This window comes from Anomalospiza imberbis, unplaced genomic scaffold, assembly GCF_031753505.1.
Source record: "Anomalospiza imberbis isolate Cuckoo-Finch-1a 21T00152 unplaced genomic scaffold, ASM3175350v1 scaffold_1076, whole genome shotgun sequence".
Taxonomy (NCBI): Eukaryota; Metazoa; Chordata; class Aves; order Passeriformes; family Viduidae; genus Anomalospiza; species Anomalospiza imberbis.
In genome coordinates, this window is record NW_027099466.1 from 384 (window position 1) to 27,518 (window position 27,135).

Below are 27,135 nucleotides of genomic sequence, written 5' to 3' on the forward strand. Positions count from 1 at the left end.
ATATTTTTCCCCATTTTCCCCCCTCTTTTCCCCCATTTTTCCCCATTTTTTCCCATCTTTTCCCCGTTTCCCCCCTCTTTTTCCCCATTTTTCCCCTTTTTTCCCCCTTTTCCCCCTTTCCCCCTCTTTTTCCCCATTTTTTCCCCTTTTTTCCCATTTTCCCCATATTTTTCCCCTTTCTTTCCCATTTCCCCCCATTTTTCCCATCTTTTTCCCCATTTTTCCCATATTTTTTCCCTTTTTTCCCATTTTCCCCCATTTTCCCCATCTTTTTTCCCCCTATTTTCCCTCTCTTTTCCCAACTTTTTCGCCATTTTCCCATCTTTTTCCCCCTTTTTCCCATTTCCCCCTCTTTTTCCCCATTTTTCCCATATTTTCCCCCTTTTTTTCCCATTTTCCCCCTCTTTTTCCCCTCTTTCCCCCCCCCATTTTCCCCCTCTTTTCCCCCTCTTTTTCCCCATTTTTCCATATTTTTCCCATGTTTTTCCCCCTCATTTCCCATCTTTTTCCCCATTTCCCCATATTTTTCCCCCTTTTCCCATTTCCCCCCATTTTTCCCCCTTTTCCCCCATTTTTCCCATATTTTTCCCCATTTTTCCCCATTTCCCCCCATTTCCCCCCTCTTTTCCCCCCATTTTTTCCCCATTTTTCCCATATTTTTCCCCTTTTTTCCCATTTCCCCCCCCTTTTCCCCCCCATTTTCCCCCTCTTTCCCCCTCTTTTTCCCCGTTTCCCCCCTCTTTTTTCCCATCTTTTTCCCTCTTTTTTCCCCATTTCCCCCTATTTTCCCCCTCTTTTCCCCATTTCCCCCCTCTTTTTTCCCCCTTTTCCCCCATTTCCCCCCTCTTTTTCCCATTTTTCCCATATTTTTCCCCCTTTTTCCCCATTTTCCCCCTCTTTTTCCCCGTTTCCCCCCCTCTTTTTTTCCCCGTTTCCCCCCTCTTTTTCCCCGTTTCCCCCTCTTTTTTCCCATCTTTTTCCCCTCTTTTTCCCCATTTCCCCCCTCTTTTTTCCCCCTTTTTCCATTTCCCCCTCTTTTTCCCCATTTTTCCCATATTTTTCCCCATTTTTTTCCCATTTTCCCCTCTTTTTCCCCGTTTCCCCCTCTTTTTCCCCGTTTCCCCCCGTTTTTGCCCCGTTTCCCGTCTGAGCCCGGCTGTTCTGGCTTGCAGCCCAGAACGTGACGGTGGAGGAGCTCGTGGCCGCGTACCGCCAGGCCTGCCAGAAGCTGCAGTGCCGCCAGATCCCCAAACTGCTCCAGCAGATCCAGGTAATTCCACAATTCCCAAAAAAAAAAAATCCATTCTTTCTGCATTTTCCAAAAAAAATTCCCCTTTTTCCTGCCTTTTCCCCCAAAAATTCCCTTTTTATTCTGCATTTCCAGCCCAGAAAATCCCTTTTTTCTGCCTTAAAAAAAAAAAATCCCATTTTTATCTGCATTTTCCAAAATAAATCCCATTTTTTTCTGCCTGTTCCCCAAAAAATTCCCTTTTCCTGCCTTTTCCCCAAAAAATTCCCTTTTTATTCTGCATTTCCAGCCCAGAAAATCCCTTTTTTCTGCCTTAAAAAAAAAAAAAATCCCATTTTTATCTGCATTTTCCAAAAAAATCCCATTTTTTTCTGCCTGTTCCCCAAAAAATTCCCTTTTCCTGCCTTTTCCCCAAAAAATTCCCTTTTTATTCTGCATTTCCAGCCCAGAAAATCCCTTTTTTTCTGCCTTAAAAAAAAAAATCCCCTTTTTATCTGTATTTTCCCAAAAAATCCCATTTTTTCTGCCTGTTCCCCAAAAAAATTCCCTTTTCCTGCCTTTTCCCCCAAAAATTCCCTTTTTATTCTGCATTTCCAGCCCAGAAAATCCCTTTGTTCTGCCTTAAAAAAAAAAAAAATCCCATTTTTTTCTGCATTTCCGGCCCAAAAAATCCCATTTTTTCCTGCCTGTTCCCCAAAAAATTCCCTTTTTATTCTGCTTTTCCAGCCCAGAAAATCCCTTTTTTCTGCCTTTTCCTCCAAAAAATCCCATTTTTATCCCCATAAAATCCCATTTTCCCCCCCATAAAATCCCATTTTCATCCCCATAAAATCCCATTTTTATCCCATAAAATCCCATTTTCATCCCCATAAAATCCCATTTTTATCCCCAAAAAATCCCATTTTTCCCCCCATAAAATCCCATTTTTCCCCCCCATAAAATCCCATTTTTATCCCCAAAAAATCCTATTTTTCCCCCATAAAATCCCATTTTTCCCCCCATAAAATCCCATTTTTCCCCCCCATAAAATCCCATTTTTATCCCCAAAAAATCCTATTTTCCCCCCCATAAAATCCCATTTTTATCCCCATAAAATCCCATTTTTCCCCCCCATAAAATCCCATTTTTATCCCCAAAAAATCCCATTTTTCCCCCCCATAGAATCCCATTTTCATCCCCATAAAATCCCATTTTTATCCCCATAAAATCCCATTTTCCCCCCATAAAATCCCATTTTCGTCCCCATAAAATCCCATTTTTATCCCCAAAAAATCCCATTTCCCCCCCCCATAAAATCCCATTTTTATCCCCATAAAATCCCATTTTTATCCCCATAAAATCCCATTTTTATCCCCATAAAATCCCATTTTCCCCCCCCATAAAATCCCATTTTTTTCCCCATAAAATCCCATTTTTATCCCCATAAAATCCCGTTTTTCCTCTGAGATTTTGGTGTTTTCCAGGAGTTCAAGGATTTGGCTCCCAGGATCGACTGCCTGGACCTCAAGGGTGAGTTCCATCCTTCTCCAAACCTTTTTCCAAACCTTTTTCCAAACCTTTTTCCAAACCTTTTTCCAAACCTTTTTCCATCCCTTTTTCCAAACCTTTTTCCATCCATTTTTCCAGCTTTTTTCCATGCCCTTTTCCAGATTTTTCCAGCTTTTCCCCACCCATTTTCCATCTTTTTTCCCACTTTTCCCACCCATTTTCCATCCATTTTTCCAGCTTTTTCCCAGCTTTTCCCCACCCATTTTCCATCCTTTTTCCAGCTTTTTTCATTCTTTTTTTCCAGCTTTTTTCCATCCCATTTCCTTCCTTTTCCAGCTTTTTTCCACCCATTTTCCATCTTCTTTCCCACTTTTTCCACCCATTTTCCATCCCTTTTTCCAGCTTTTTTCCATGCCCTTTTCCAGATTTTTCCAGCTTTTCCCCACCCATTTTCCATCTTTTTTCCCACTTTTTTCCACCCATTTTCCATCCATTTTTCCAGCTTTTTCCCAGCTTTTCCCCACCCATTTTCCATCCATTTTCCAGCTTTTTTCATTCTTTTTTTCCAGCTTTTTTCCATCCCATTTCCTTCCCTTTTCCAGCTTTTTTCCACCCATTTTCCATCCATTTTTCCAGCTTTTTCCCAGCTTTTCCCCACCCATCTTCCATCCTTTTTCCAGCTTTTTTCATTCTTTTTTTCCAGCTTTTTTCCATCCCATTTCCTTCCCTTTTCCAGCTTTTTTCCACCCATTTTCCATCTTTTTTCCCACTTTTTCCCACCCATTTTCCATCCCTTTTTCCAGCTTTTTTCCATGCCCTTTTCCAGATTTTTCCAGCTTTTCCCCACCCATTTTCCATCTTTTTTCCCACTTTTTTACACCCATTTTCCATCCATTTTTCCAGCTTTTTCCCAGCTTTTCCCCACCCATTTTCCATCCTTTTTCCAGCTTTTTTCATTCTTTTTTTCCAGCTTTTTTCCATCCCATTTCCTTCCCTTTTCCAGCTTTTTCCCACCCATTTTCCATCTTCTTTCCCACTTTTTCCACCCATTTTCCATCCATTTTTCCAGCTTTTTTCCCACTTTTTCCCACCCATTTTCCATCCTTTTTCCAGCTTTTTTCATTCTTTTTTTCCAGCTTTTTTCCATCCCATTTCCTTCCCTTTTCCAGCTTTTTTCCACCCATTTTCCATCTTCTTTCCCACTTTTTCTACCCATTTTCCATCCCTTTTCCCAGCTTTTTTCCATGCCCTTTTCCAGATTTTTCCAGCTTTTCCCCACCCATTTCCCATCTTTTTTCCCACTTTTTCCCACTCATTTTCCATCCCTTTTTCCAGCTTTTTTCCCTGCTTTTTTCAGCTTTTTTCCATCATTTTCCATCCCTTTTTCCTTCCTTTTTCCAGCTTTTTCCCAGCTTTTTTCCACCCCATTTCCCATCCCTTTTTCCAGCTTTTTTCCACCCATTTCCATCGTTTTTCCAGCTTTTTCCAGCTTTTTCCAGCTTTTCTCCATTATTTTCCATCCCTTTTTCCAGCTTTTTTCCATCTTTTTTCCATCCCATTTTCCAGCTTTTTTCCATTTTCCCCCCCAATTTTTCAGCTTTTTTCCAGTTTTTCCCACCCATTTTCCCATCCCTTTTCCAGCCTTTTTCCATCTCTTTTCCAGCTTTTTTCCATTCATTTTCTGTCCCTTTTCCATCCCTTTTTTCCAGCTTTTTCCCATTTTTTCCACCCATTTTCCATCCCTTTTCCCGCCTTTTTCCATCTATTTTTCATCTCTTTTCCAGTTTTTTTTCCACCAGTTTTCCAGCTTTTTTCCAGCCATTTTCCCACTCTTTTCCCAGCCTTTTTCCAATCCTTTTCCATCCCTTTTCCACCCATTCTCCATCCTTTTTCCAGCTTTTTTTCATCCTTTTTCCCCAGCTTTTTCCACCCCATTTTCCATCCCTTTTTCCAGCTTTTTCCAGCTTTTTCCACGTTTTTCCCACTCATTTCCCATCCTTTTTCCAGCTTTTTCCATCTCTTTTTCCATCTCTTTTCCAGCTTTTTTTCCCACCCATTTCCCATCCTTTTTCCAAGTTTTTTCCATCCCTTTTTCCTCTCTTTTCCAGCTTTCTTCCAGTTTTTTCCACCAATTTTTCACCTTTTTCCCAGCTTTTTTCCAGCCATTTTCAGTCCCATTTTCCAGCCATTTCCCCACTCTTTTCCCAGCCCTTTTCCAATCGTTTTCCAGCTTTTTATTATTTCAGGACTTTCTGGGGATTTTCTCAGGAATTTCTCAGGAATTTCCCAGGAATATCTCAGGATTTTCCGGGGATTTTCTCAGGACTTTCTCAGGAATATTTTGGGGTTTTCCCAGGAATTTCTCTGGAATTTCTCAGGACTTTCTGGGGATTTTCTCAGGAATTTTCCAGGAATTTTCCCGGAATTTCTCGGGATTTTCTCAGGAATTTCCCAGGATTATTTTGGGAATTTCCCAAGAATTTCTCAGGAATTTCTCAGGACTTTCTGGGGATTTTCTCAGGAATTTCTCAGGAATTTCCCAGGATTTTCCTAGGAATTTCCTGGGAATATCTCAGGACTTTCTGGGCATTTTCTCAGGAATATTTTGGGAATTTCTCAGGAATTTCTCAGGAATATTTTGGGAATTTCCCAGGACTTTCCTAGGAATTTCCCGGGAATATCTCAGGACTTTCTGGGCATTTTCTCAGGAATATTTTGGGAATTTCCTAGGAATTTCTCTGGAATTTCTCTGGAATTTCTCAGGACTTTCTGGGGATTTTCTCAGGAATTTCTCAGGAATATTTTGGGAATTTCCCAGGAATTTCCTAGGAATTTCTCAGGAATATTTTGGGAATTCCCCGGGGACTTTCCGGGGACTTTCCCAGGAGTCCTCGCCCGGGCATCCCGGGTCGCTCTCGCGCCGTTTTCCCGCTCGGCATTCCGTTTTTCCAGGCGAGAAGCTGGATTACCGCGCCTGCGAGGCCATGGAGAGATCTTCAAACGCCTCCAGTTCAAGCTGCTCGACCTGGAGCAGACCAGCCTGGACGAGGACGTGAGTGCCACCCCAAGTCCGGGAATTTCCGGGAATTTCCGGGAATTTCTGGGAATTTCCGGGAATTTCCGGGAATTCCGGCTCATCCCCATCCCAGATTTTTGATTTTTTTTAGGGGGATTTTCCTGCTCTTCTTTTCCTCTCCTCTCTTCCTTTGGCAAAGCTTGGGATGCTCCAGATTTTCCTGGATTTTTCCGGGGTTTTCCCTGGGATTTAACTGGGGTTTTATAGGATTTTTCATGGATTCTTTCTGGGGTTTTTCTGGATTTTTCCAGGGTTTTTCTGGGATTTTTTTCTAGCGTTTTCCCAGGGTTTTTCTGGGGTTTTCCCTGTGATTTTCCCGGGATTTTCCTGTGGTTTTCCAAGGACTTCCTCAGGATTTTTCTGAGATTTTCCCAGGGTTTTTCTGGGATTTTCCCAGGATTTTCCCAGGGTTTTTCCAGATTTTTTTTCCAGGATTTCCGTGGGGTTTTCTGGGTTTTTTCTGGGATTTTCCCAGTGTTTTCCCATAATTTCCCCGTAATTTCCCGGTGATTTTCCCATGATTTTTCCATGATTTCCCGGTGATTTCCTGGTGATTTTTCCATGATTTCCTGGAGATTTTCCAGCTGATTTTTCCATGATTTCCTGGAGATTTTTCCATGATTTCCTGGAGATTTTCCCAGTGATTTTTCAATAATTTCCATGTGATTTCCCCATGATTTTCCCAGTGATTTTCCCATGATTTTCCCATGCTTTCCTGGTGATTTCCCCATGATTTTTCCATGATTTCCCGGTGATTTCCCCGTGATTTCCCGGTGATTTCCCCGTGATTTCCCGGTGATTTTCCCATGATTTCCCGGTGATTTTCCCATGATTTTTCCATGATTTCCCCGTGATTTCCCAGTGCTTTCCCGGTGCTTTCCCGGTGATTTCCCGGTGATTTCCCGGTGATTTTCCCATGATTTCCCGGTGATTTTCCCATGATTTCCTGGTGATTTCCCCGTGATTTTCCCATGATTTTTCCATTATTTCCCCGTGATTTCCCTGTGATTTTCCCATGATTTCCCTGTGATTTCCCCGTGATTTTCCCGTGATTTCCCCGTGATTTTCCCGGTGCTTTCCCGGTGCTTTCCCCGTGATTTCCCCGTGATTTCCCGGTGCTTTCCCCGGTGATTTCCCGGTGATTTCCCCAGGGGGCCTCGGCGCTCTTCGACATGATCGAGTACTACGAGTCGGCCACGCACCTCAACATCGGCTCCAACAAACACCTGGGGGCCCGCGGCTGGCAGGCGGCCGCTCACATGATGAGGAAGGTGAGAATTCCCAAAAATCCCCCAAATTCCTGGAACTGCTCCCTGAAATTCCCAAAATTCCTGACTTTTCCCCCAAAATTCCCGGGATTCCCGGCGTTCCTGAGGGTTTCTGTGGCCTGGGAGGGGCAGGGACGGCTCAGGGTGGTAGCAGGGGGTGGCACAGGTGATGAGGAAGGTGAGAATTCCCAAAAATTCCCCAAATTCCTGGGAATTACTCCCTGAAATTCCCAAAATTCCTGACTTTTCCCCCAAAATTCCTGGCATTCCCAGGGGATTTCCCAAAATTTTTGGCGTTCCTGAGGGTTTTGGTAGCCTGGGAGGGCGGGCAGCAGCACAGGTGATGAGGAAGGTGAGAATTCCCAAAATTCCACGGAATCATTCCCGGGATTCCCTGAAATTCCCAACATTCCTGGGATTCCCAAGGGTTTTCCCAAAATTCCTGGGATTCCCGAGTTTTTTTCCCCCAAATTCCTGGAATTCCAAGGAATTTCTGGCACTCCTGAGGGTTTTTGTGCCTGGGAGGGGCAGGGAGGGCTCACAATTCCCGTGAGAATTCCCAAAATTCCATGGAATCATTCCTGGGATTCCCTGAAATTCCCAAAATTCCCGGCATTCCCTAAAAAACAGGGTGGAACATCCCTTGGAAAAGCCTTTCCTGGGATAATTATTGCCAACAAAGGGTTAATTATCCCAACAAAGGGCGGATTATCGTTATCCCAATTATCCCAATTATCCCAATTATCCCAATTATCCCAATTATCCCAGTGATCCCAAGGATGATCCCTGATTTTCCGGTTCTTTCCCAACCCCCTCATTTCCCCTGGGGCACTCCCAGGAATTCCAGAGGAGTCGGAAATGTTTGGGAATTGTTTGGGAATTCTGCTCCCGGATCCGTCCCAGAATTCCCAAATTCTCCTCTGGAATTCCCAAATTCTCTGGAATTCCCAAGTTCTCTCACAGAATTCCCAAATTCTCCTCTGGAATTCCCAAATTCTCTGGAATTCTCAAGTTCTCTCCCAGAATTCCCAGATTTTGTCCCAGACTTTTCCCGGCTTGGATTCCGGCTCCGGGATTGGCTCCATGGGAATTCTTTGGGGATTCCCTGGGGTTGGGAAATCCGGGATTTTTGGGAAAATCGGGAATGGGGAGCAAGTCCAGGGAGAAATCTTGGAGTTCCCAGGGAAGAAATCTGGGAATTCTGGGATGTTTTCCCTAATTTCCTGGCTCAGAGTTCCCCAGGGCAGTCGGGATCCCTCCGGATCCGTGTCCCGACCCCAAATCCCAACCCCAAATCCCGAATTTCTTTTCATGCAGTACCTGGGGGGGTTGGAATCCATCCCAATCCCAAATCCCAATTCCAAATCCCAACCCCAAATCCCAATCCCAAACCCCAAATCCCAAATCCCAACCCCAAATCCCGTTTTCCCCCCAGACTAGCTGCCTGCAGTACCTGGGTGGGTCAGGATCCATCCCAAATCCCAAATCCCGTTTTTCCCCCAGACCAGCTGCCTGCAGTGCCTGGGTGGGTCAGGATCCATCCCAAATCCCAAATCCCAAATCCCAAATCCCGTTTTCCCCCCAGACCAGCTGCCTGCAGTGCCTGGGTGGGTCAGGATCATTCCCAAATCCCAAATCCCAAATCCCAAATCCCGTTTTCCCCGCAGACCAGCTGCCTGCAGTGCCTGGGTGGGTCAGGATCCATCCCAATCCCAAATCCCAAATCCCAAATCCCAAATCCCGTTTTCCCCCCAGACCAGCTGCCTGCAGTGCCTGGGGTTTGGAATCCATCCCAATCCCAAATCCCAAATCCCGTTTTCCCCCCAGACCAGCTGCCTGCAGTACCTGGGTGGGTCAGGATCCATCCCAAATCCCAAATCCCGTTTTCCTCCCAGACCAGCTGCCTGCAGTGCCTGGGTGGGTCAGGATCCATCCCAATCCCAAATCCCAAATCCCAAACCCCAAATCCCAAATCCCAAATCCTGTTTTCCCCCCAGACCAGCTGCCTGCAGTACCTGGGTGGGTCAGGATCCATCCCAAATCCCAACCCCAAATCCCGTTTTCCCCCCAGACCAGCTGCCTGCAGTACCTGGGGGGTTTAGAATCCATCCCAATCCCAAATCCCAAATCCCAAATCCCAACCCCAAATCCCGTTTTCCCCCCAGACCAGCTGCCTGCAGTGCCTGGGTGGGTCAGGATCCATCCCAATCCCAAACCCCAAATCCCAAATCCCAACCCCAAATCCCGTTTTCCCCCCATACCAGCTGCCTGCAGTGCCTGGGTGGGTCAGGATCCATCCCAATCCCAAATCCCAAATCCCGTTTTCCCCCCAGACCAGCTGCCTGCAGTACCTGGGTGGGTCAGGATCCATCCCAAATCCCAAATCCCGTTTTCCCCCCAGACCAGCTGCCTGCAGTACCTGGGTGGGTCAGGATCCATCCCAATCCCAAATCCCAAATCCCAAATCCCGTTTTCCCCCCAGACCAGCTGCCTGCAGTGCCTGGGTGGGTCAGGATCCATCCCAATCCCAAATCCCAAATCCCAAATCCCGTTTTTCCCCCAGACCAGCTGCCTGCAGTGCCTGGGGTTTGGAATCCATCCCAAATCCCAAATCCCGTTTTCCCCCCAGACCAGCTGCCTGCAGTGCCTGGGTGGGTCAGGATCCATCCCAATCCCAAATCCCAAATCCCGTTTTCCCCCCAGACCAGCTGCCTGCAGTACCTGGGGTTTGGAATCCATCCCAATCCCAAATCCCAAATCCCAAATCCCGTTTTCCCCCCAGACCAGCTGCCTGCAGTACCTGGGTGGGTCAGGATCCATCCCAATCCCAAATCCCAAATCCCGTTTTCCCCCCAGACCAGCTGCCTGCAGTACCTGGGTGGGTCAGGATCCATCCCAATCCCAAATCCCAAATCCCGTTTTCCCCCCAGACCAGCTGCCTGCAGTACCTGGGTGGGTCAGGATCCATCCCAATCCCAAATCCCAAATCCCAATCCCAAATCCCGTTTTCCCCCCAGACCAGCTGCCTGCAGTGCTTGAGGTTTGGAATCCATCCCAATCCCAAATCCCAAATCCCGTTTTCCCCCCAGACCAGCTGCCTGCAGTACCTGGGTGGGTCAGCATCCATCCCAATCCCAAATCCCAAATCCCAAATCCCAAATCCCGTTTTCCCCCCAGACCAGCTGCCTGCAGTACCTGGACGCCCGGAACACGCCACTCCTGGACCACTCGGCGCCGTTCGTGGCGCGGGCGCTGCGCATCAGCAGCAGCCTGGTGGTTCTGCACCTGGAGAACACCTCCCTGTCCGGGAGACCCCTGATGCTGCTCGGTCAGATTCCCCGCAGTCCCGGGAATTCCCGCCGGGAAGCCCCCCCGGGAGGAGATTCCCGGGAATTTCGGGAGGGGAGGGAGGTGGGGATGAAGGGGTTAAAGGGGTTTGGGATGGGGGGGAGGGGAGGGGTGGGAGAGGGAGCAGGGAGGGGCCGGGAGGTCCTGCTGGGAATTTTCCATCCGGTTTTCCCTTTTTTCCATCCGGTTTTCCCTTTTTTCCATCCGGTTTTCCCTTTTTTCCATCCGGTTTTCCCTTTTTTCCATCCGGTTTTCCCTTTTTTCCATCCATTTTTCCATCCATTTTTCCCTTTTTTCCGTCCATTTTTCGCATTTTTCCATCCATTTTCCATCCACTTTCCATCCATTTTTCCCATTCTTCCATCCATTTTCCGCCCATTTTCCCACCCATTTTCCATCCATTCTTCCATTTATTTTTTCCCCATTTTTCCATCCATTTTTCCATCCATCTTCCATCCATTTTTCCCATTTTTCCATCCATTTTCCATCCATTTTCCATCCATTTTTCCCATTTTCCATCCATTTCCATCAATTTTCCCTCCCATTTCTCCCATTCTTCCATCATTTTTCCATCCATTCCCATCCATTCCCATCCATTTTTCCACCCATTTCCCGCCCATTTCCCACCCATTTTCCTGGTTATTTCCCTGCCCCGTTCCCGGTGATTTCCTGGTTGTTTATTCCTGGTTATTCCCCGGTGATTCCCCGGTGGTTTCCCGGTGCATTCCCGGTTTTCCCGGGTTGCTCATTCCCGGTTTTTCCCGGCAGCCACGGCGCTGAAGATGAACGTGACGCTGCGGGAGCTGTACCTGGCTGACAGCGGCCTCAGTTCCCATTTCCCCGTTATTCCCCCGTTATTCCCCCGTTATTCCCCCGTTATTTTTCTGTCCCGTTCCCGGTGCATTCCCGGTTTTCCCGGGTTGCTCATTCCCGGTTTTTCCCGGTTTTTCCCAGCAGCCACGGCGCTGAAGATGAACGTGACGCTGCGGGAGCTGGACCTGGCTGAGAGCGGCCTCAGTTCCCATTTCCCCGTTATTCCCCCGTTATTCATTTCCCCGTTATTTTTCTGTCCCGTTCCCGGTGCATTCCTGGTTTTCCCGGGTTGCTCATTCCCGGTTTTTCCTGGCAGCCACGGTGCTGAAGATGAACGTGACGCTGCGGGAGCTGTACCTGGCTGACAGCGGCCTCAGTTCCCATTTTCCCGTTATTCCCCCGTTATTTCCCCGTTATTTCCCCCTTATTTCCCTGTTCCCATTCCCGGTGCATTCCCGGGTTGCTCATTCCCGGTTTTTCCCGGTTTTTCCCGGCAGCCACGGTGCTGAAGATGAACGTGACGCTGCGGGAGCTGTACCTGGCTGACAGCGGCCTCAGTTCCCATTTTCCCGTTATTCCCCCGTTATTTCCCCGTTATTTCCCCCTTATTTCCCTGTTCCCATTCCCGGTGCATTCCCGGGTTGCTCATTCCCGGTTTTTCCCGGTTTTTCCCGGCAGCCACGGCGCTGAAGATGAACGTGACGCTGCGGGAGCTGGACCTGGCTGAGAGCGGCCTCAGTTCCCATTTCCCCGTTATTCCCCCGTTATTTTTCTGTCCCGTTCCCGGTGCATTCCCGGTTTTCCCGGGTTGCTCATTCCCGGTTTTTCCCGGTTTTTCCCGGCAGCCACGGCGCTGAAGATGAACGTGACGCTGCGGGAGCTGTACCTGGCTGACAACAAGCTCAACGGGCTGCAGGACTCGGCGCAGCTCGGCAACCTGCTCAAGTTCAACGGCTGCATCCAGATCCTGGACCTGCGCAACAACCACCTCATGGACTCGGGTGGGAATTCCAGCCGGGAATAACAACGGGAATAACGGGGTTTGGGAACGTGGGAACGGGCTGTGCAACAACCACCTCATGGTCTCGGGTGGGAATTCCAGCCGGGAATAACAACGGGAATAACGGGGTTTGGGAACGTGGGAACGGGCTGTGCAACAACCACCTCATGGACTCGGGTGGGAATTCCAGCCGGGAATAACAACGGGAATAACGGGGTTTGGGAACGGGCTGTGCAACAACCACCTCATGGACTCGGGTGGGAATTCCAGCCGGGAATAACAACGGGAATAACGGGGTTTGGGAACGGGCTGTGCAACAACCACCTCATGGACTCGGGTGGGAATTCCAGCCGGGAATAACAACGGGAATTCCAGCTGGGAATAACAACGGGAATTCCAGCTGGGAATAACAACAGGAATAACGGGAATTCCAGCCGGGAATAACGGGGTTTGGGAACGTGGGAACGGGCTGTGCAACAGCCACCTCATGGACTCGGGTGGGAATTCCAGCCGGGAATAACAACAGGAATAACGGGGTTTGGGAACGTGGGAACGGGCTGTGCAACAACCACCTCATGGACTCGGGTGGGAATTCCAGCTGGGAATAACAACGGGAATAACGGGAATTCCAGCCGGGAATAATGGGGTTTGGGAACGTGGGAACGGGCTGTGCAACAACCACCTCATGGACTTGGGTGGGAATTCCAGCCGGGAATAACAACGGGAATAACGGGAATTCCAGCCGGGAATAACGGGAATTCCAGCCAGGAATAATGGGAATAACGGGGTTTGGGAACGGGCTGGAACAGTGCAACAACCACCTCATGGACTCGAGTGGGAATTCCAGCTGGGAATTCCAGCCGGGAGTAATGGGAATTCCAGCTGGGAATAACAACAGGAATAACGGGAATTCCAGCCAGGAATAATGGGAATAACGGGGTTTGGGAACGTGGGAACGGGCTGGGCCTGCGCAACAGCCACGTCATGGACTCGGGTGGGATTTATGGGAATGGGGTTTGGGAATGTGGGAATGGGGTTTGGGAATAGGTTTGGAATGGTGGGAATGCGTTTGGGAATCCCTGATTCCCGCTTTTCCAGGCCTGGCCTGACCCCCGATTTCCCGGGATTTCTGGGATACTCCCGCTTTTCCAGGCCTGGCCTAATCCCAGGATTTTCCAGGCCTGGCCTGACCCCCGATTTCCCGGGATTTCCGGGCTATTCCCGCTTTTCCAGGCCTGGCCTGACCCCCGATTTCCCGGGATTTCCGGGCTATTCCCGCTTTTCCAGGCCTGGCCTACATCTGCGAGGGGCTGCGGGAGCAGCGCCGGGGGCTGGTGACGCTGGTGCTGTGGAACAACCAGCTGAGCCACGCCGGCATGGCCTACCTGGGAATGACCCTGGTGAGAATTCCCGCCCTTCCCGGCGCTCCCGGCGCCGCATTCCGGGGGAAACGTTGGCTGTTCTGGCGTTAGTTCGTGGATTTCTGGGGTTTTCTTTTGGTTTTCCAGGGATTTTCTTTGGTTTCCTTGAGTTTTCCGTGGCTTTTTCTTGGTTTCCATGGGTTTTCCATGGAATTCCCTTGGTTTTCTGTTGGTTTCCATTGGTTTTCCATGGGTTTTCCATGGATTTCCATGGATTTTCCTTGGTTTCCGTTGGTTTTCCATGGGTTTTCCATGGGTTTTCCATGGGTTTTCATGGATTTTCCGTGGTTTTCTATTGGTTTCCATTGGTTTTCCATGGGTTTTCCATGGATTTCCATGGATTTTCCTTGGTTTTTTAAGGATTTCTGTTGGTTTTCCATTGGTTTTCCATGGATTTTCCATCGATTTCTATTGGTTTCCATTGGTTTTCCATGGGTTTTCCATTGATTTCCATTGGTTTTCATTGGTTTTCCATGGATTTTCCACCAATTTCCATGGATTTTCATGGATTTTCTTTGGTTTTCCATGGATTTTCCTTGGATTGCTTTTGCTTTCCATGGGTTTTCCATGGTTTTTTCATCATTGTCCATAGATTTCCCATGGGTTTTCTTAGATTTTGTTGGTTTTTGTGGGTTTTCTATGGATTTTTCCTGGTTCCCCATGAATTTTCCCAGGATTTCCCTGGATTTTCCCATGGATCCCCAAACATTTTCCCCTGAATTTTCCCATGGATTTTCCTGTTTTTTCCTGGATATTCCCATGGATCCCCATGGATTTCCCTATTTTTCCATGGATTTTCCCGTGGATTTCCCCATTTTTCCCTGGATTTTCCCCCGGATCTTCCCATTTTTCCCTGGATTTTCCCACGGATTTTCACCTGTTTTTCCTTGGATTTTCCCTGCATTTCCCCATGGATTTTCCCTGTATTTCCCCCCCATTTTTCCCCTGGATTTTCCCGTTTTCCCCTGGATTTTCCCATGGATTTTCCCCCTTTTTTTCCCTGGATTTTCCCATGGATTTCCCTTGGATTCCCCCCCCCCCCATTTTCCCATTTTTTCCCTGTATTTTCCCACGGTTTTTCCCTGGATCCCCACGGATTTCCCCATGGATTTTCCCTGCATTTCCCCATGGATTTTCCCTGCATCTCCCCCCCCCCCCCCCATTTCCCCCCTGGATTTTCCCGTTTTTCCCTGGGTCCCCACGGATTTTCCCGTGTTTTTTTCCCCCAGCCGCACACGCAGAGCCTGGAGACGCTGAACCTGGGCCACAACGCCGTGGGGAACGAGGGCGTGCGGAACCTGAAGAGCGGCTTGATCGGGAACCGCTCCGTGCTGCGCCTGGGCCTGGCCTGCACCAAGCTCACCTGCGAAGGTCCCAGAGCGGCAGCTCCCGGCAATTCCCGGGATTTCCCGGCGCCCCGGGGCGGCCCGGGGGCGGGTGGGGCGTGGGAAAGTTGGGGTGGGCTTGGAGAAGTTGGGATGGGCTTGGGAAAGTTGGGGTGGGCTTGGTGAAGTTGGGATGGGCCTGGAGAAGTTGGGATGGGCTTGGGAAAGTTGGGATGGGTTTGGGAAAGTTGGGATGGGTTTGGAGAAGTCGGGATGGGTTTGGATAAGTTGGGATGGGTTTGGAGAAGTTGGGATGGGCCTGGAAAAGTTGGGATGGGCTTGGGAAAGTTGGGGTGGGTTTAGGAAAGTTGGGATGGGCTTGGAGAAGTTGGGATGGGCTTGGAGAAGTTGGGGTGGGCTTGGTGAAGTTGGGATGGGCCTGGAAAAGTTGGGATGGGCCTGGAAAAGTTGGGATGGGCTTGGAAAAGTTGGGATGGGCTTGGGAAAGTTGGGATGGGCCTGGAAAAGTTGGAATGGGCCTGGAAAAGTTGGGATGGGCTTGGAGAAGTTGGGGTGGGCTTGGTGAAGTTGGGATGGGCCTGGAAAAGTTGGGATGGGCCTGGAAAAGTTGGGATGGGCTTGGGAAAGTTGGGATGGGTTTGGAGAAGTTGGGGTGGGTTTGGGAAAGTTGGGATGGGTTTGGGAAAGTTGGGATGGGTTTGGAGAAGTTGGGTTGGGCTTGGAAAATTCAGGTTGGGTTTGAGAAAGTTGCGATGGGCTTGGGAAAGTTGGGATGGGCTTTGGAAAGTTGGAGTGGCTTTGGAAAATTCAGGTTGGGTTTGGTAAATTTGGGATGGGCCTGGAAAAGTGGGGATTGAGCTGAAAAATTCCCAGGATATCCCCCCAGTTCCCAGATTTCCCCCCCAGTTCCCCCAGAATTCCCAGGATTTCCCTCCAATTCCCATTTCCCCCCCCCCAATTTCCTGGGATTTTCCCCCCAATTCCCTCAGAATCCCCCCCCAGTTCTCAGGATACCCCCCCAATTCTCCCAGAATCTCCCCTCCGTTTCCCAGAAATTTCCCCTCAATTTCCCAGGATTCCCCCCAAATTCCCTCAGAATCCCCCCCAGTTCCCAGGATGCCCCCCCAATTTCCCCCCGATTCCCCCAGAATTCCTGGGATTTCCCCCCAATTCCCAGGACTTCCCCCTCATTTTCCTGGGCTTTCCCCCCAGTTTTCACCCCAATTTCCTGGATTTTCTCCCCAATTCCGCCAGAACTCCCGGGACTTCCCCCCCCCCAATCCCCGCTTTTCCCCCCAATTCCCGGTTTTCCCCCCAATTCCCGGTTTTCCCCGCAGGGGCCGTGGCCGTGGCCGAGTTCGTGGCCGAGAGCCCGCGGCTGCTGCGCCTGGACCTGCGCGAGAACGACATCAAGACCGGGGGGCTGATGGCGCTGAGCCTGGCCCTGCGCGTCAACTGCTCCCTGCTGCGCCTCGACCTCGACCGCGAGCCCAAGAAGGAGGCGGTGCGTCCCGGAACTCCCGGAAATTCCCCGGAATTCCCCAGAAAAAACCCCGGGAGTTCCCAAGAGTCCCCGCTGTTCTGGGGCGTTCAAGGAGCGGGGAACGGCGCCTGAGGGGCTGGGGGGTTTGGGGTTTGAGTACAAGCCTGAGAATTCCCAGAATTCCCAAAAAAGTGATGGAATTCCCAAAGATTTCCCGGAATTCCCGGAAATTCCCCAGAATTCCCAAAAAAAATCCCGGGAGTTCCCAAAAATCCTCGCGGTTCTGGGGCGTTCCTGGAGCAGGGAGCGGCGCCTGAGGGGTTGGGGGTTGGGGGTTTGAGTACAAGCCTGAGAGTTCCCAGAATTCCCAAAAAAGTGATGGAATTCCCAAAGATTTCCCGGAATTCCCGGTAATTCCCCAGAATTCCCAAAAAAAATCCCGGGAGTTCCCAAAAATCCTCGCGGTTCTGGGGCGTTCCTGGAGCAGGGAGCGGCGCCTGAGGGGTTGGGGGGTTGGGCGTTTGAGCACGAGCTCAAGGGGGAGGTGGTGTGGCCCAGAATTCCCAAATATTCCTGAAATTTCTAAAAAATTCCTGGAATTCCCAAAAAATTCCCAAAATTTCCCCCAAAAATTCCTGAAATTCCACGATTTTGTGGCGTTCCCGGAGTGGGAAGTGGCACCTGAGGTGTTGGGGGTTGGAATTCAAGCACAAGCCCAAGGAGGAGGTGGTGTGTCCCAGAATTCCCCAAAAAATTCACGGAATTCCCAAAAATTCCCTGGAGTTCCCACAAAATTCTGGGAATTCCCCAAAATCCCCGCGGTTCTGGGGCGTTCCCGGAGCAGGGAGTGGCGCCTGAGGCGTTGGGGGTTTGGGATTCGAGTACAAGCCTGAGAATTCCCAGAATTCCCAAAAAATTCCTGGAATTCCAAAGAAATTAATGGGATTCTAAAAAATTTCCCGAAATTCCCCCCAAAATTCCTGAAATTCCCCCCAAAATTCCGAGATTTTGGGGCATTCCTGGAGCGTGAAGTGGCGCCTGAGGTGCTGGGGGTTGGGGTTTGGGATTTTGGGGTTGGTTCCTGGTGGCTTTTCCAGGTTTTTCCAGGTTTTTTCTTGGATTTGCCAAATTTTCCCGAGAATGAAACCCTGGGGGTTTGGGGATAACGGATCATTCCCAGCTCCAGGAATTTTGGGAATCTCCAGGATCCACTTCTTTGCATTCCCACATTTTTGGGGTCTTTCCCCAGTGGGAAAAACCCATTTTTGAGGCCGGATCCTCTGGATTTTCCCATTTCCCAGCAGGAATTCCGGGAATTCTGGGAATCCCAATCCAGGACCCCCCAAAACCTCGGGAAAAGCGCCCAAAATTCCACAGTCCCCTCTTAAAGGGCCAGCGCCACAAAACCCCATCCCGGGGTGGAACCGACGCCGTTCCCGAGGGATTTCCCGGGATTTTCCCGACATTCCCGGATTTTCCCCGCAGGTCAAGAGCTTCCTGGAGACGCAGAAGGCGCTGCTGGCCGAGATCCAGAACGGCTGCAAGCGGAATTTCATCCTGGCCAAGGAGAAGGAGGAGCAGGAGCAGCAGCTCCAGCACTCGGCCTCCATGCCGGAGATCTCCGGCACCGATCCCGAGGATCCCGAGGGCGATCCCGGAATTCCCGGCTCCGCCGCTTCCCCCCCCGCCCCGGAGGAGAACGGGAACGCGGCTCCGGCCGGGGATTCCAGCTCGGACACGGAGGAGGAGGAGGAGGAGGAGGATGGGAAGGACTCGAGGGAGACTGTGGAATCTGGGAATTCCGGGAATGCCGAGCGCAGGATTTCCGTCTCCAGCCCCGGCAGAGGCCGCAAGATCTTCGTGGTGACACGGGTGGAGAATGTTCCCGAGGGATCTGGGACCGTTCCCGAGGGATCCGGGACCGTTCCTGAGGGATCCGGGACCATTCCCGAGCGATCCGGGGTCATTCCTGAGGGATCTGGGGCCGTTCCCAAGGGATCCGGGGCCGTTCCTGAGGGATCTGGGGCCGTTCCTGAGAGATCCAGGGCTGTTCCTGAGGGATCATGGGCTGTTCCCGAGGAATCTGGGATCATTCCAGAGGAATCTGGGGCTGTTCCCGAAGGATCTGGAGCTGTTCCTGATGGATCCAGAGCCATTCCCGATGGATCCAGGGCTCTTCCTGATGGATTTGAGACTGTTCCCGAAGGATCCGGGATCGTTCCCGAAGGATCTGTGGTTGTTCCTGAAGGATCCGGAATCGTTCCCGATGGATCTGGGACAATTCCTGATGGATCTGGAGACGTTCCTTTCGGATCTGGCGCTGTTCCCGATGGATTTGGAGCCCTTCCGGGTGGATCCGTCGCTGTTCCTGATGGATCCGGCCCCGTTCACGACGGATCTGGGACAATTTTTGATGGATCTGGAGCCGCTCCTGTTGGATTTGGAGCCGTTCCTGATGGATCTGGTGCCGTTCCTGTTGGATCTGGGGCTGTTCCTGATGGATTTGGAGCTGCTCCCGTTGGATCCGGAGCCGTTCCCGATGGATCTGGTGCCATTCCTGTTGGATCTGGGGCTGTTCCTGATGGATTTGGAGCTGCTCCTGTTGGATCCGGAGCCGTTCCCGATGGATCCAGCACCGTTCCCGATGGATCCGGGGCCGCTCCCCTTGGATCTGGGGTTGCCTCCGTCAGATCTGGCGCCGTTCCCGATGGATTTGGAGCCATTCCCATTGGATCTGGGGTCGTTCCCATCGGATCCAGGGCCGTTCCCGAAGGATTTGGAGCCGTTCCCATTGGATCTGAGGTTGTTCCCATTGGATCTGGCGCCGTTCCCGTTGGATCTGGGGTTGTTCCTGATGGATCTGGGGCCATTCCCGATGGATCCAGGGTTGTTCCCATCGGATCTGGCACCGTTCCCGATGGATCTGGGGTTGTTCCCGTTGGATCCGGCGTCGTTTCCGATGGATTGGGAGCCATTCCTGATGGATCCGGCGCCGTTCCCGAACTGCGGCCGCGCCGGGCCAGCGCCTCCGAGGGAATTCCCTGCGGGAGCTCCTCCCGGGATTCGCCGCTTCCCAACGGGCTCAAGGCGGATTTCGCCCGGGCGTTGCCGGAGCCGGGCCCGGAGGGCGACGGGAAATCGGGAACGCGCGCGGCCGAGCACGGTGAGAGCCACAAATCCCCAGTTCCCGGTGCCGGGGGGCGACCCCGGGCGCGGGCGTTCCCGGGAGCTCGGAACTGGGGCGGAAAACTGGGAATGCACCTGGAATTGGGTTGGAAACTGGGAATGCAGCTGGAATTGGGGTGGAAAAGTGGGAAAGAAGCTGAAATTGGGGTGGAAAAATTGGGAATGCAGCTGGAATTGGGGTGAAAAATTGGGAATGCAGCAGGAATTGGGGCGGAAAAATGAGAATAGAGCTAGAAATCGGGTGAAAAAGTGGGAAAACTGCTGGAATTGGGGTAAATAAAAGGAAAGGAGGAGGAACTGGGGTGAAAAATGGGGAAAAGAGCTGGGAAAACTGGGAAAAGCAGCAGGGAAAATCCCAAATCCTTAGGTTGGGAATGGGAAAAACTGGGAAAAGCAGCAGCGGGAAGCTCCCAAATCTTTGGGTTGGGAATAGGAAAATCTGGGAAAGGAGTGGGAAAATCCCAAATCTCTGGGTTGGGGATGGGAAAAACTGGGAATGCAGCAGGAAAATCCCAAATCTTTGGGTTGGGAATGGGAAAATCTGGGAAAAGGAGCGGGGAAATCCCGAATGCCCGTGCTGGGAATTTCGGGAATGGCTCCGGAACGTTCCGTGCCCGTTCCCGCAGAGCTGAGCTGCTCCCGGAACGAGCAGGAGCTGCAGGAGCTGCTCCTCGAGGCCAGCCAGGACACGGCTCCGGAGCCGCTGTGAGCGCAGGTGAGCCGGGAAAAACCCTGGAATTCCACCCCGGAACGCCTGGAATTCCGGCTCTCCCCGGGCCTGGGATTTCCGTGAATTTCCGTGAATTTCTGGGAATTCCAGCCTTTCCTTCCCGCTCTTCCCACAGGTCCTGGAGGGGGAGGCTCCGGAGCTTTCCCCTCTCCCCTCTCCGCACAAGATTCCAACCAAACCTCGGGAATTTCAGGACTTTTCGTGGGAAAGAAAAACAAAAAACCACAAAAAAACGGATTATTCCCGACTTTTTTTCCCGATTTTTCCTGACTTTTCCCGCCTCCGAGGGGCAGGGAAGGAGCTGGGGCTGGGCCTTCCTGATCTCCCGGGAATTCCCGGGGCCCTTCCCGGCGGGATCCGCGACACTACAGGGACCGGGAGCGGCGGGAATTTGGGAATTCCGTCCCTAAAAAATCCCGGGATCGGCTGCTTCTGCAGCCCCCACGCTTTATTTATTTTTAATTTCCCTTCCTTTCCGGTGGTTTCGGTTTCTTTGGGAATTTTTCCTCTTTTTTCCCTTTTTTTTCCCCCCGTTTTTCCCCTTTTTCCCTGTTTTTTTTTCCTCTTTTTTCCTGTTTTTTTCCCCCCTTTTTTCCCGTCTCTATTTATCACCAGCCGCAGAATTCCCGGGAAAACGGGGAAGGTGGAAAAGGGGAGAGGGAGGGGCTGGAATTCCCCGGTCATCCCAAATTTCCGGAGTCGGAGGGGGTCGGGGAAATCGGGGATGCGCCCGCGGGGATCTCCCAGCCCGGAATTCCCGAAATTCCCGGAATTCCGGGCGAATTCCTGGGGGTCGCTTTTCTTTCTTAAGTGCAATAAAATCTTTCAGGGAGCTGTGGGGGGGATGGGGTTGGAATTCCGGGGGGATATTCCCGATATTCCGGACGGGAATTTTCGCTGGTGTTTCCGTGGTTTGGTTTTGGGGGTTTTGGTTTGGTTTTGGTTTTTTTTTGGTTTTTTTCCATCTTTTCCCGTTTTTTTTGGGTTTTTCTTCTTCCTTCGTTTTCCCCGTGGTGGAATTTTTGTTAACGGCTGTTTTCTAATTAAAGGAATTCTGCATTCGTCACCCGCCCTCTTCTTGGGGGCTCATCCCGGAATTCAAGGATTTTGGGAATTCATGGATTTGAGGGGGTTGGGGGGAGGGGTGAAGATTCCCCCCCCACCCCCCAAAAACCCGGAAAAGGCGGGAAATCCCAAAAAATCCCAAAATGCAGAGCCGGGGGTGGAACTTGGTTTATTGGGGGATGATCATGGGGGGTTTTCCCGGGAATTCTGGGTGGGATGGGGTTTGGGAATGGCCCGAATTTGGGGCTTTTTTAGGGGGATTTCCCCGATTTTCCTTCCCAATTTTACTTCCCAAAAGGACCCAAATTTTGGGAAGAGATCCCAAAAATGTCTCAGGGTGGGGGATTCCTGGGAGGGATCAAAATTCCCATGGTTTCCGGGAGCTTTGGGGTACCCCTGGATCATCCCAGTCCCCTCCGAGCATTTCCCAGTGACAAAAACTGGGAACAAACCCCCAAAAAATTCCCTCTGGATCATCCCAGTCCCCTCCAGCACCTCCAAAATCCAGGATCAGACCCCCGAAATTCCCAATCCCTGTCTCCTCCAGCATCCCCCAGTGACAAAAACTGGGAATAAAACCAAAGAATTCCCTCTGGATCATCCCAAACCCCTCCAATGTCTCCAAAAATCAGGAATAAAACCCAGGAATTCCCTCTGGATCTCTCCAATCCCCTCCAGCATCTCCAGGATCACAATTCTGGGATAAAAACCTAGAATTCCTCTCCCTGCCCCTGGGGGGGGGGGGGGGGGGGTGTTCAGATCCCAAATCCTTATCCCAAAATCCCAAATCCTGATGCCAATCCCGATCCCAAATCCCAATCAGAAATCCCGACCGCCAATCCCAATCCCAAATCCCAAATTCTGGATCCCCATCCCAAATTCTGATCCAAAATCCCAATCCCGAATCCCAACCCCAAATCCGAAATCCCAACCCCAAATCCCAAATCCTCGACCCCAAATCCCAACCCCAAATCCTGATCCGAAGTCCCAAATCTCAATCCCAAAACCCAATCCCAACCCCAAATCCCAATCCCAAATCTCAACCCCAACCCCAATCCCAACCCCAAATCCCAATCCCAAATCTCAACCCCAACCCCAAATCCCAACCCCAAATCCCAAATTCCCATCCCAATCCCAATCCCAAATCCCAAATCCCCATCCCATATCCCAAATCCCAATCCCAAATCCCCAATCCCAGCTGCCCGTCCCGGGGGGTCACCGGGCGGAGGACGGGCACTGCACCCCGCGGGACACGGGCGCGGCCCGGCCCAGCCGCGCCATCCCCATCCCCATCCCCATCCCAAATCTCAATCCCAAATCCCAAATCCAACCCCAAATCCCAAATCCCCAATCCCAGCTGCCTGTCCCGGGGGGTCACCGGGCGGAGGACGGGCACTGCACCCCGCGGGACACGGGCGCGGCCTGGCCCAGCCGCGCCATCGCCCGCAGCAGCCCCATCTGCTGCCGGATGGAGTGGTCCAGGTTGACGGTGACGCCGAGCAGCTGCCGCGCCTCGTCGGCGCCGAAGGGGAAATCCCGCGCCAGGAAGGCCTGGAAGAGCTCGGGGTCGCCGTCCAGGCTCAGCACCTTGCCCAGCGGCTGCCGCAGCGCGCTCAGCTCGCCCGCGTGCTCCTGGAAGACGCTCCACAGCGACCTTCCCCCGGGATGCGGCGCCGCCGCCGCCGCGCTCTGCCCGGCGTCCTCCAGGCACTGCAGCGTCCAGCTGAGGCGGCAGGGCCAGCGGTCGGCCAGCACCACCCAGGCGGCCGCGGCGCGCGGCGACAGCGGCGCGGCGCCGCCGGAGCGGTGCAGCAGCAGCCGCAGCGTGATGGGGATGGTGTTGACGATGCGCCGGACGTTGGCGCCGTTCTCCGGGAGGTACCGGCACAAAATGTCCGAGCCGTCGTGGAGGCACCGGAACGCCTCGTGGATCCACACCACCGCCTCGGAATCCGCCTCCTTCCAGCCGGGAAGTGCCGGCACCGAGCCGGCGCCGCCGCGGGTTTTGGCGGCGTTGCCGGCGATGATGAGGGACATGAGGTCCTCGCGCGTTCGGATGGCGGCCACCACGCTGCGCAGGCGGGAGCGCGCGCCCATCTCGGGGATGGAGAAGGGCAGCGTGACGGCGCGGTTCAGGTACAGGTAGCCGTTGTCCGCCAGCCCCTTCATGCAGCCCGTCTGCTCCAGGCACGGCACGATGACGCTGGGGTCCACGGCCAGCAGGAAGATGAAGGGCGCGTTGGCGTCCGACAGCAGCGTGGCCATGGCGTTGAAGACGCCGGCCACTTTCTCCGGGTAGCAGAGGTCCAGGCTGGTGATCTCCATCACCACGCGGAGCCGCCGGCGCTCGAAGACCTCCATGAAAGCCAGATAATCCACCAGAACCTCCACCTCGCCGCGGATCTTGCTCATGAACCCCAGCTGCCCGGCGAACCTGTCGCTGTTGGTCAAGCGCTCGATCTTCTTCTTCTCGCTGACCACGAAGTTCTTGAGGATGGACAAGGCGCCCAGCAGCAGCGAGGAGCCCGACAGCGAGGCCACGGCGCTGCCCACCACCTTGAGGGCGCGGTGGTCCTTGATGCCCGGCACCAGCAGGGCCACCAGGAGGATGGCGATGCCCGCGGCCAGCACCAGGAGCAGCCCCCCGAGGCGCAGGCAGGCGCCCCTCTTGAGCACCCACTCGCGCTGCGAGGCGCCCGAGGCGAAGCGCGGCCGCGAGCCCAGCACGTGGAAGACGCTGAGCGGCAGCGCGCCGAAGTGCCGCCGCACGTGGTGGCACAGCGTGGTCACCAGCCCCGCCCAGAGCTTGTCGCAGCCCGCGAACTCCCAGGCGCTGAAGCGGATGAAGATGAACTCCAGGTTCTTCCTCCGCAGGTGGCCCTCGGTCACCACGGGCTCGTAGAAGGCCAGCAGCCACAGGGCCACCAGCAGGCCCCAGCCGTGGGGGCTGCGCGGCTTGCGGTGGCCCCGGCGCAGCTCGGCGGCTTCGCGCTGGGCCATCTCCTCCCGCATGAAGGCTGGCAACGGGATTGGGGGTTGGGGTTTGGGATTTGGGGTTGGGATTTGGGGTTTGGGGTGGTTTTTGCGGTTGGGTTTGGGGTTTCGGTTGGGATTTGGGGCTGGGTTTGGGGTTTGGGCTGGCATTTCGGGTTGGGATTTGGGGTTTGGGGTTTGGGGTGGTTTTTGCGGTTGGGTTTGGGGTTTCGGTTGGGATTTGGGGCTGGGTTTGGGGTTTGGGCTGGCATTTCGGGTTGGGATTTGGGGTTTGGGGTGGTTTTTTTGCGGTTGGGTTTGGGGTTTCGGTTGGGATTTGGGGCTGGGTTTGGGGTTTGGGTTGGGATTTGGGGTTGGGATTTGGGTTTGTGGTGGTTTTTGCGGTTGGGTTTGGGATTTGGGGTTAGGGTTGGGATTTGGGGTTTGGGGTGGTTTTTGCGGTTGGGGTTGGGATTTGGGGTTAGGGTTGGGATTTGGGGTTTGGGGTGGTTTTTGCGGTTGGGTTTGGGATTTGTGTTGGGATTTGGGGTTTGTCTTGGGGTTTGGGGTTTGGGTTGGGATTTGGGGTGGTTTTTAGGGCTGGGTTTGGGTTTTTGGGATGGGATTTGGCGTGGGGTTTGGGGTTTAGGGTGGTTTTTGGGGTTTGGGGTGGGATTTGGGGTTTCAGGTTGTTTTTGGGGTTGAGTTTGGGGTTTGGGATGGGGCTGGCGTTTGGGTTGGGATTTGGGGTGGTATTTGGAGTTGGAGGTGGCTCTTGGGGTGGGATTTGGGGTTTGGGATGACGTTGGTTTGGGTTGGATGGGATTTGGGATAAGATTTTGGACTGAGATGGGATTTGGGACTGGGGATGGGATTTGGGACTGAGATGGGATTTAGTAGTGAGATGAGATTTGGGATTTGGGATGGAATTTGGGACTGGGTTGGGATTTGGGACTGGGGATGGGATTTGGGACTGGGATGAGATTTGGGATTGGGATGAGGTTTGGGATTTGGGATGGAATTTGGGACTGGCATGAGATTTGGGATTGAATTAAGGATTGGGATGGAATTAAGGTTTGGGATGGAATTTGGGACCGTGATGAGACCCCAAACCCTGAGGAAACAACGCCGGGCACAGAAATCCCCAAATCCTCTGCTCCGAATCCCCGCATTCCCGAATTCCCGATTCCCGAATTCCCGATTCCCGAATTCCCGACGCACCGGTGACCTTGGCCAGCAGGGACTCCAGGCGGTGGCCGCAGGGCGCGTAGAAGCCGACGGTGACGGGCGTGGCCGTGTGGCACAGCGTGCGCGACAGGCAGCGGCAGTAGACGTCATCCTCCGTGGGGGGCTCTGGGATTTGGGGTTTGGGGTTTGGGATCAGGATTTGGAATTTTGGGACAGGCAGCGGCAGTAGACGTCATCCTCCGTGGGGGGCTCTGGGATTTGGGGTTTGGGGTTTGGGATCAGGATTTGGAATTTTGGGACAGGCAGCGGCAGTAGACGTCATCCTCCGTGGGGGGCTCTGGGATTTGGGATTTGGGGTTTGGGATCAGGATTTGGAATTTTGGGACAGGCAGCGGCAGTAGACGTCATCCTCCGTGGGGGGGCTCTGGGATTTGGGATTTGGGATCAGGATCAGGATTTGGGATTGGGATTCGGGATTTGGGATCGAGATCTGGGGTTTGGGATCGGGATTTGGGATTTGGGATCAGGATTTGGGATGTGGGATTCAGGATTTGGGATGTGGGATTCAGGATTTGGGATCAGGATCAGGATGTAGGATTGGGATTTGGGATCAGGGTTCAGGATTTGGGATCAGGCCGTACCTTGGAGCTCCGGGGCCGCTCCCTCGGCGGGGGCTCCGTGGGGACACGGCCGGGGGGACCCCCCCGGGCCCAGCCAGGCCTCGCACTCCTCGCTCCCCTCTGGGGACAGCCCTGGGGACAGCCCTGGGGACAGCCCTGGGGACAGCCCCGGCCCCGAGGAGCAGCAGGAACCCTGCGGGGACAGGGACACCGTGGGGACACCACAGGGACACCTTGGGGACACCACAGGGACCCTGCGGGGACAGGGACACCCTGGGGACACCCTGGGGACACCTTGGGGACACCACAGGGACCCTGCAGGGACAGGGACACCTTGGGGACATCACAGGGACACCTTGGGGACACCACAGGGACCCTGCGGGGACAGGGACACCGTGGGGACACCACAGGGACACCTTGGGGACATCACAGGAACCTTGGGGACATCACAGGGACACCGCAGGAACCTCGGGGACATCACAGGGACCCTGCGGGGACAGGGACACCGTGGGGACACCCTGGGGACACCTTGGGGACACCACAGGGACCCTGCGGGGACAGGGACACCGTGGGGACACCCTGGGGACACCTTGGGGACACCACAGGGACACCTTGGGGACATCACAGGGACCCTGCGGGGACAGGGACACCGTGGGGACACCACAGGGACACCTTGGGGACACCACAGGGACCCTGCGGGGACAGGGACACCTTGGGGACATCACAGGGACACCTTGGGGACATCACAGGAACCTTGGGGACATCACAGGGACCCTACAGGGACAGGGACACCGTGGGGACACCACAGGGACCCTGCGGGGACAGGGACACCGTGGGGACACCCTGGGGACACCTTGGGGACACCACAGGAACCTTGGGGA

At 52.9% G+C, this 27,135-nt stretch overlaps 2 protein-coding genes across 2 annotated transcripts; one reads left to right on the forward strand and one right to left on the reverse strand.

The window, feature by feature from the left end:
* Nucleotides 1-1,172: 1,172 nt before the first annotated feature.
* On the forward strand, nucleotides 1,173-21,129 carry PPP1R37 (protein phosphatase 1 regulatory subunit 37; the record flags this gene model as incomplete). The annotated part of the gene is given in 13 exon segments (XM_068177793.1): nucleotides 1,173-1,270; nucleotides 2,713-2,758; nucleotides 5,690-5,722; nucleotides 5,725-5,789; nucleotides 6,965-7,084; nucleotides 10,259-10,409; nucleotides 12,088-12,243; nucleotides 13,530-13,642; nucleotides 14,893-15,034; nucleotides 16,347-16,513; nucleotides 17,978-19,655; nucleotides 20,305-20,393; nucleotides 20,524-21,129. Coding segments are annotated over 12 exon segments (2,852 nt in total), but the record flags the coding sequence as incomplete, so codon positions are not given.
* Nucleotides 21,130-22,817: 1,688 nt separating this feature from the next.
* NKPD1 (NTPase KAP family P-loop domain containing 1) lies at nucleotides 22,818-26,493 on the reverse strand (the record flags this gene model as incomplete). Its single annotated transcript, XM_068177792.1, has 3 exons — nucleotides 22,818-24,490; nucleotides 25,668-25,799; nucleotides 26,276-26,493. Coding segments are annotated over 3 exons (1,993 nt in total), but the record flags the coding sequence as incomplete, so codon positions are not given.
* Nucleotides 26,494-27,135: the final 642 nt, after the last annotated feature.